Source organism: Ciconia boyciana, chromosome 9 (genome assembly GCF_034638445.1).
Source record: "Ciconia boyciana chromosome 9, ASM3463844v1, whole genome shotgun sequence".
In the NCBI taxonomy this organism is placed as follows: domain Eukaryota; kingdom Metazoa; phylum Chordata; class Aves; order Ciconiiformes; family Ciconiidae; genus Ciconia; species Ciconia boyciana.
The window spans coordinates 6,166,426-6,175,213 of record NC_132942.1 but is presented as its reverse complement, the minus strand read 5'-3'; the positions used below and the strand labels follow the sequence as shown (position 1 = coordinate 6,175,213).

At 34.9% G+C, this 8,788-nt stretch overlaps 1 protein-coding gene across 3 annotated transcripts in view; it reads right to left on the bottom strand.

Annotated features, from left to right (window-relative positions):
* Positions 1-304: 304 nt before the first annotated feature.
* Positions 305-8,788, bottom strand: part of CNOT6 (CCR4-NOT transcription complex subunit 6) — a 33,589-nt gene continuing 25,105 nt past the window's right edge. For all 3 annotated transcript variants that reach the window (XM_072872534.1, XM_072872535.1, XM_072872536.1), the window contains 5 exons: positions 8,361-8,515; positions 7,248-7,402; positions 6,045-6,275; positions 5,058-5,260; positions 305-4,376 (listed from right to left, as the gene is read on the bottom strand). In XM_072872534.1, the coding sequence (XP_072728635.1) occupies positions 4,164-4,376; positions 5,058-5,260; positions 6,045-6,275; positions 7,248-7,402; positions 8,361-8,515 (957 nt within the window). In that variant the 3' untranslated portion in view covers positions 305-4,163. The remainder of the gene's footprint in view (positions 4,377-5,057; positions 5,261-6,044; positions 6,276-7,247; positions 7,403-8,360; positions 8,516-8,788) is intronic.

The following is an 8,788-nucleotide window of genomic DNA, read 5'->3' as shown; positions in this document are numbered from 1 at the left end:
CCAGATATGAAGACATGGGGTTGATATCTGAGTAGGTTTGGACATAGGTTTTCCACAAACTCCAGAGGCATTACTAACCAGGTCTTCACTTTGCAATCCAAACCCAACTGATTCAAGCAGCTTTCTGGTCTGCAGATCTAGAAAGTTACACAAAGTACAGGAAAGTTTTGCTGGGATTATCAAGTTTCTTACGTGCTTCCATTTCACCCTTAACACACTTCACTCACTTTGTGCAACTCTTCAGGAAAAGCTTTAGGAATTAAGTTAAAATATGAATTAAGACTTCAAGAAGGTTTGAAACAGATATTGGATTTATTGGTCAGCTATGAGTAGGAAAATACATTGGTAAAGAAAAAGAAGACCCTGTATATAAATATAATACTAACTAGTTAAAATTTGACCAAGAAGAAAGTTCCACTGAAGAGAACAGTAAAAGCCCTTGTTTACCATCAGACCATATTCAGTTTCCCATTTATCTTATTGAAGAGCTGCCTATAGACAAATGCAACATTCTTTGAGCTTAGTGCAGATAATGTGCTGGTTTTTGTTACATGAATGGTAAACAAGAGTTAGTCCAGTGCATTACACATTATACAGAAGTACTGTGAATAAAGACTAAGATATTCTATTTTAGACACTACTTAAACATACCAAGACACTTAAGTATTACAAATTTATGCAACCAAAAGAAAAGAATAGCAGTTAACATACTAAAAAATACTGTGTCCGGCTGGATGAAAAAGGCTTGCTACTTAAGCGGTTAACTGAATTTTTTAAGTTTTACAGTGTAATTAGGTATTTCTTTTTCCCCAATGGTGTTGTAATTATTTTGTCTTTCATACAGGCTTTGTGTGGTTGAAAAAGCAAACCATAAGCCATTTTCTAAGTCTGCACTAGAAAAAAAAAAATCTTGAGAGATTTGCTGAAGTTACAAAGACGCATACATACAATGTTCTTAAAGTCAGTTTTGTCAAATGCTAGCCAAATTTACCTTTTTTTTTTTAAAGCTGCTAAAAGGACAAAATAATTACAACACGCACCGACTTATATGCTCCCCCCCACCCCCACTTGTGTTATGTTAAAAGCAGTAACTTGTGGTATTAGTTTTGTACTCTAATCAATTCTTTTAGTTAAAGGTATATTTCAATTTACACTTTGACACCCAGAATTCTTGGTAAATGTAAATAAAACTAGACAAGATATGGTTGACTGTACTTTAAGTGGAAAAAAGCCTGGTCTAACCTAAATAAATCCTTTCAACCCCAAGGATGTTCTGTGACTTTTGCTATATGTGCTTTTACAACAAGAACACTGAAGGTACGTTATGGCAACACCCAAAACCACCTCGAATAAAAATATTGCAAATAACCATTGTTAAAAACTATGAAGCAAACATTTTGATTTTGTGAAGACACGGTTTATTGCCTTATTCTATGTTATAGCTGGAAATTGAGACTCTTGAGTTAGATTTGTTTGACACAGGAATATATTTTCTTTGAAAGATTGTTTGACAAAGTTTATCTCAGCTCTGTTTTGGTGCCATCTGGTCTTTTCCTATATTCAAAATATTTCTCCTTCCTTCAGCCCTCGAGTCATAGCTGCAGTCCAGTTAAAACTCAGTGAAGTCAAAGGAGTGTCTTCAATGTATTCGGTGGGTTTTCGATTGGGACCTGATGGACTAGTATAAAAGCTGGAGGAAACGGTTATTTAAATGGACCCTTAGACTGTAAGGTGACTAAGCAGGAACAGTTGTGTCTCCAAAAGCAAAGGGACCATATTTTAACATGCTGTCATAAATTCAAATATTTTTTAAGACTAAGCAATACAGGAGAACACATATTGGATAAAGCTCAAACCTTTAGAATCTAACAAGTGCACTCAAGCTCCAGCATCTATTAAAGTAAATTATCCCCCTCTAAGAAATACAAAATGAGTAAGTGCTTCCCTTCCCCTTCTGTAAAGCTTTCTGGACTAATTACACAATCCAGATAATCAGAAAAGAAAAATAGTTTGCTCAGTTTGACAAGCTAAATTGGCTCATCATCACTGGAAATTGTCATGATGTACATTACCAAGACATCATTAAGGAAATATGAGTAAAACACCTTTTATTCACACTTTACAAAAAAACCCAAAAAAACAAACAGAAAAAAAATAACACTACGCATTAAGTCTACTACAGCAATACTACCAGCATTTCAATGTACTGATTATAAACTGGACATGTTTGGTGTTTTCACAACTAAAACCGAAACAAAGTAACCCCAAGAGATCAGGTCCCAGACAAGGATTCAAGATCAAAATTTCTCCTATTGAAATTTTAAAATGTACATTTTACATATCCGAACTGTTTGTAATTTTTACTTTCAGCTTCAAACAGAACAGTTCGAGCACACTTATGTGCTGACTACTTTTCAATAAAATTTTGAATCATTATCACCAATCCACTCTTATATATAAAAATTCACAATATTTAGAAAATTTTCTCTTAATGCTCAGTGTCCTTTTGCTTCCCTGCCCGCAGCTGAAACAAAAGCTGTTTAAAGACCAAGCTCTCTATCGCCCTTTTTTTTTTTTTTTTTTACATTGATTATTCAAGTTGTATTAGTTTACGGAGATGATAAATTCTCCCTTTTAGGATACAAACAGACAAGTTAAATTTGTAAGCTGTTAATATACTTGGCTTCATAACACAAATGGCACTGAGGGTACACTGTAACTTTAGTCTTGCTTGACACTTTAAAATAAGACTTGGTCACTTTAAAAAAAATGATCTGAAGAATTGTCTTTGGGACCTGTGTTGAAAATGCATTTATTTTACACTGCTTCATCAATAGAAAATGTAGGGTTGGGTTTTTTCTCTTCTTCAAGGAATTATACTTTCTGAAACTGAGGAACACACTTAAACGAAAGAGAATTCACATGATAGTAATTCTTAGTGGGAAAAACGGCACTGTGCAATGACACTGAAAGAAGCAGTGCATGGGTATTAGAAGCTAGAAACTGTGTACCCATAACCTGAACACGTTCAAAGAGTGTGATATTCAATGCTTCACAAAGGAAAAAAAGATGCCACAGCTTATACAAAAGTATCTTCATAAAATTTTCACAAGTGTTAACATTATTTAAAAAAATAAAAGAGGATGCACAGGATCTCTCTGCATGCACAGGCAGTGCTAGTTGAGAACAAATTTAAGCAGGCACAGTGGAGATAGGACAAGTATTTAAAACAGAAATGAAGAAGCTGTACACAAGTATCCCTAAATTTTACTTCAAAAGTTAGAGATGAGAAAAATATCTGAGGGTATACACATCAGCAATAACTTTCAATCCATACAGGTCTACTTATATTCACTGCTTAGCTTATCTGTTCTGCGAGAACTCTATGCTTTTCTCTTTTTTTTTTTAAATCAGAAAAAGACAGAATGTATTTAGTTATCTCTGTAAGATATTATGATTTTATAAGTTTGGATTTTAAAAGCAACGTTCTCAATTGAACATAAAAAGTAGTACAAAAGGGCTAACAAAACCCTAACAGTGCAAATCATTAGCAGAGAAAACCTGTGACAACCTCTTTTACAAGCTGGCCTCTATAACACATGAAAACAGATAAAAATTTAGCCTTAGTTTACAATACAATCATTTTCCAAATCTGATTTTTCTTTTTTTAAAGTACAAAATCTCATAAATCAGGTTTTCTGTTGTTCATATACAATCAATAAAGGCTAAATTCAAATTCTATATTTTACAAACAAGTCTGAAAAAGGAGGGAGTGAAGTACGGAAGAATGTTCTGTGGATGTTCCTACTGGCCTCAAAAAGTCGTGCTACAGATAACTGTGCAAAGAGAATATACTGTATAACAATTCCCTATTTCAAGGCATGAAAATGTCACGTTGGATAAAAGAAACAGGAAGGTTAATTGTAACGTATTAAAGAAAGGTGCAAATGCACCAATCGCTGTCAAACAGTATACAAAGTATATTGGGCTCAGAATTGTGTCTGTTGATAGCACCTGGCTTTTACTATGTCTTTAGCAAATAATTAGATTTAAGATTAAGATTATTAAGAAAAAAAATCCCTGTTGGCCATACCTCACTCCTCTATATTCAGATTTTACAATTGTACAAGTTAGATTGAGGTTGCCCTCTAAAATGTACTTGACTACCTCCTGCCAGGGAGATGGATTCCATTTACAGGAGGCAGGAAAGGCAGCAAAAGCTCCAGTTGTGCAAAAAGTGAGAAGTGGTCAGAAGGGATGAGTGGATGTGGACAACCACTTATATTGTTCTCTATTAACCAATGATGATCCAAAGGTCCAAGAATGCCAAGTATGTTTAGCTGAGGTTTAGAGTAGAAGATGTAGTCAATAATACCCTAAAACAAGAAAAGAAATAAAATTGATTATTAGTATATATTCTTGACTCAAGGTATTGTTCCAAACAAAAGGTGAGCCCAGTAGTACGAGTAACTGAAATGCTACCATTCCTTCTCCACAGCACATCGTCGACTTAGGAGACTTCTGCTTCCTATATCCCATGGGTTGCTCAAAATAAATTAGGAAAACAGAAGAAAAAGTATCACTTCTGCTCTGCTTTTGTGGGTTGTAATTTCCAACCTCCTACAAAGCTTCAGATCACATTCCTCTAATTCTGAAGAGGAAAAGAACCATCTTTGCTTCCCTTGGGCAACGGAGCACTGAGTTTTCCAGTAGCAACGTGAATTATTTCCTTGCAGTTGACAGCTTAAGTGCCCCTGTTGTACTATTTCATTTAGCTTGGAGTATTAAAACACAAAATCTTTCTATTTACAGGGAAGGTTAACAGCACCCCAACTCTTGCAAATCTATTACAAGTTACGAACAAGAAAAAGGAAAATTTGGTTTCTAGGAGACTGAAGGGTTGGGCACTCTAGTTAGCTATGTTTTAAATATAAACTTGGTGAATTTACTGTTAGCTACCCAAACGGATTAGCTTCGTTAAACAATTCCGTACAGCAAATCACATTAGTTAAACTTCAAAATGGAAAACCTGTCCAAAATATCAGCCAAGTCTTTACCTTGAAGTCAAATGTGTAATTTGTGTAAGGCATTAGACCGTTCTCATAGGCACTCTTCAACTTGAAACCATGTGTAATTCTTCCATTTGTTGTTCCATTTTTCCCATTACAGCTGAAGTTAGTAAGACTTTCATTGTATCTCAGTTCCTTAAAATCTTTGTGGTTTGTTTCCACTCCACCAGTGCTCAAATACTCAACAACACCTATTAGGAGAGACATACACACAAGAAAGTATTAACAAGCATTCAGCAAATAAGTGTGTGTAGATTACTTCGAGTCAGACATGCAACCTTATGCGTTATAAAAGCAAAACCTTAACACGCATACAATACAGTCAGCAGTAGGTCTTATAAAGTATTTCAAGACAATGTATATGTACATCAAGAGCAAATGTCACCTAGAACAAAGAGACATGCTTTGATTAAAAAAAACTAGAAGGTTAATTAGGAACAGACTGACTGGGGGGGGGGGAGGGATGAAAAAAGTGGAAGCAGAATTCTATAGGGGCTAGGCAGGCAGCTTCCTCCTCTCCTCATCTCTATGCACAAGTCTTGGCGTTTCTCGTTCTTTGGCTAACATGTTGCAAAAAAGCCAACTTTCATAACACTACTTCAGATAAAGTTAACTTTAAAGAGGCTGCAAAGCCAAATTGACAAGTTATTTTTGAAAGATATTTTCTTCCTTTCCATTCCTGTATTGCAAGATAACAATGAAAAAGCTTCTGAAAGACCAGACATAGCTGTACTACTGCATAGGCAATAAGGTTGCTCACAAAAGAAACAGTTCTATCTTTTCTCTCTCCCTTCTATTTTCTTAGTACCTTTAGAGCTTATGATATCAAACAACGTATTCTCCAACTTGAAAACTCCTTTAAAAAAGTGAGACCTTAAAATTTAAATTGTTACACACTTGAAACAATCTAAAAAAAAACAAAAACAAAACAAAACCACACAAAAAAACAAACCAAAAAAGAAATAGAATTCTTACCAGAGTCTGGCAGAGAATTGAGATCTGCACACAGTACAAGTGGAATGGTTCCAAGTTCTCCCGAAACACCAGGTTTGAGACTACGAGAAGCTTTATCAATAATGTTCTTTACCTCGGACAGGAACATCATAGTCTGAACCAGCTTCACATCAGAATAATCTGGGTCCCAATGCATATGTGCATTAGCTACAAGAACTAGCTGCTTTTCCATCCCAAGATGTGGCTTTCCAGCTAAAATTTAAAATCAATTATTTACCTTATATGGTCAGCAACAAAAACCACTATTACTGAATTTTAAACAAGATGTTTTAGGGGAGAAAAAAATAAAATAAAATACCAGTATAACTTGAAGAGGGTTAATACCATTTAGTTTAAGAGGGTTATACAACTCCTCTTACATCTACTAAGTGTTTTAGTTGATATAAAGCATTAGGAATAATTGTGTTTCACATTCAAGACCATTACAGACAGACTATCCTGTTACAGGTAACGCTTAACATATTTAAGAATACTGTGAATTACCATAAATAACAGATAATCCTAATGACAGGCAAATAGTGTAGTTCTAAAAAATTAGAACAGTTTTCCTCAGGTTGTGATGGTAAACAGGCACTGCTCTTCTCTTTCTTATTAGGCAACAAGCTCTGAATTTTAAGTTATCCACTTTGTAAGTTACCCCGCTTGCTAGAAGTGCTTCTTAAAAGCCTTGTTTGTTAGAATCTGAATTAATAAAATATCATTTGGATAAACATAACACAGGTTGAGTAGGTACCCACTGCGATACTTATAAAGCCAATTTACATTTCCTAAATTAAGAATGACAGGGCAGAACAAGCAGGTTGTATAAGCATGACAGTGAAGAAAATAACAAGCTCAAATGATGCAGATACATGACCCAGAAACAGGTGACTAACACCAACTGACTCTTTGATACCCGTATGCAACTCCACGCAAAAATCACTCAAACTCAAGTCTTTGTATTTTTAAAACAAAAAGGTATAAGCGGGGGTGGGGGAGGGTGCACAATCTTCATTTAAGCAATACTACTTTTCCTCAAATCCTCTTTGGAAATAAATTTGAGCATACAACGTGCAAAGTTATACTCATCTGAAGAACCTAGTTCCTCTGGTTTACTATAACAAAAGTTGATTTTTTCATTTACAAATCATAATCTATTAAAAAATTAAACCAAATAGGACTTACATGACATTTCTATCAATTCCTTTCGCAGCTCTAACAATACAGCAACTCCAATGTTATCTTTTGTCATAACTCTGTTCAGCATAGCTTCTGAACCTTCTGAGTTTGCCATAGCTAGTTGATTGAACTCAACAGTATGTTTTTGAACCAAAGTAAATCTGAAAGAGAAACATCATATGTTTTCTTCAGCAGCCATATACAAAAGTAAATGTTGTAGATAACTCTCCTTTTAATTAAAGCTCAAACACGTTTATGATGTGAAAATCTCAGCCAACCACATAATTTCATAAAATCCTACAGTGAACTCAAAGGATAGCTTTCCTAGCAATTTTTAGATTATTTTATACTAACTTAGTTTCAATTAAAAGGGGGGGGGGGGGGACACGACACACTATAGAAAAGGAGTGCTTGTTTCTAATTCTGCACCAGTTTCTAGTTCCAAGATGCAGGTTTAATAGAGGGACTAAATAATTTTTCTGAGCCAAATGGTATAAAACCTGGCACCTATATTTACTTGTGGAAACAAAGGAATGGGAGCAGGAAGGGAATTACCACCCTCATATCCAAAGAGTTGTACAAGTACAATATGACACAATCGGTAAGTGCTGCAGCTCTTACATAATGGCTTTTTTTCAGAAGCAAGCAGTGATATCAAGTGCCTTGTCTTTTGCTTTGTCAGAAGGCTAACGTACCAAAAAGTCAATGTCATCTGAGGTCTTATTTCAGCAGTTTTGGGGATTATCAATTCCTTTACTCAAAAAAAGCAAGAAAATAAGACATTTGCTTCATTTTTCATTATTAACACCTAATAGTTGGGGGACACACGCTCAACAATTGAAGTATAATTTAGTGAACTCCTAACCTGCATTGCTCTAACAGAATGAAATTTCAGTGTCAACAAAACTTCAGGGTAAAATTTTCTATTGCTAGTTATGCACAGAATGGTTTCTCTCATACAGACCACTCTTTCTAATGATAGGAATGCCCTATAAGAAACACTGAACAACTACAGGAAGGGCGACTAAACGCCAAACTGTTTTAGCTATAGACTGACCTGAGAAATGATGTGAAAGAGAGCAAGACACAATAGAAGGCTTTGCAAAACACATCACTTACTTTTCTGTTTTGAAAAATATTGCACAACCATCAACATGTTTTCTTTCCTGTTCTGACATTGTCCTAGCTCTAGATTTTGGACTGAAGAATCCATTGTAGCCACGTTCTTTCAATTCTACCAGGAAAAAACTGTAGTACTGTTCCGTTTCAACCTCCTATAAAGTTGCAAGACAGCACAGCATGAAAGTACTATTACGAAAATACAGAAGACTGATATTATTTAGACTCTTCAGAAGTGTAAATCACTTTCAAATTAGATTTAGGAGAAAAAAATGTAAGAATTAAGTACATCAGAGAATGCAAATTTGAGAGCAATATCCCTATTTTAAGAAAATATAAATGAATTTCTGCAATCCCTAGAGTTATGATTATCTTAAGCCTTTTATTTGAAAATGTGTCAATTATAGCTCCACATACACACACAGGCA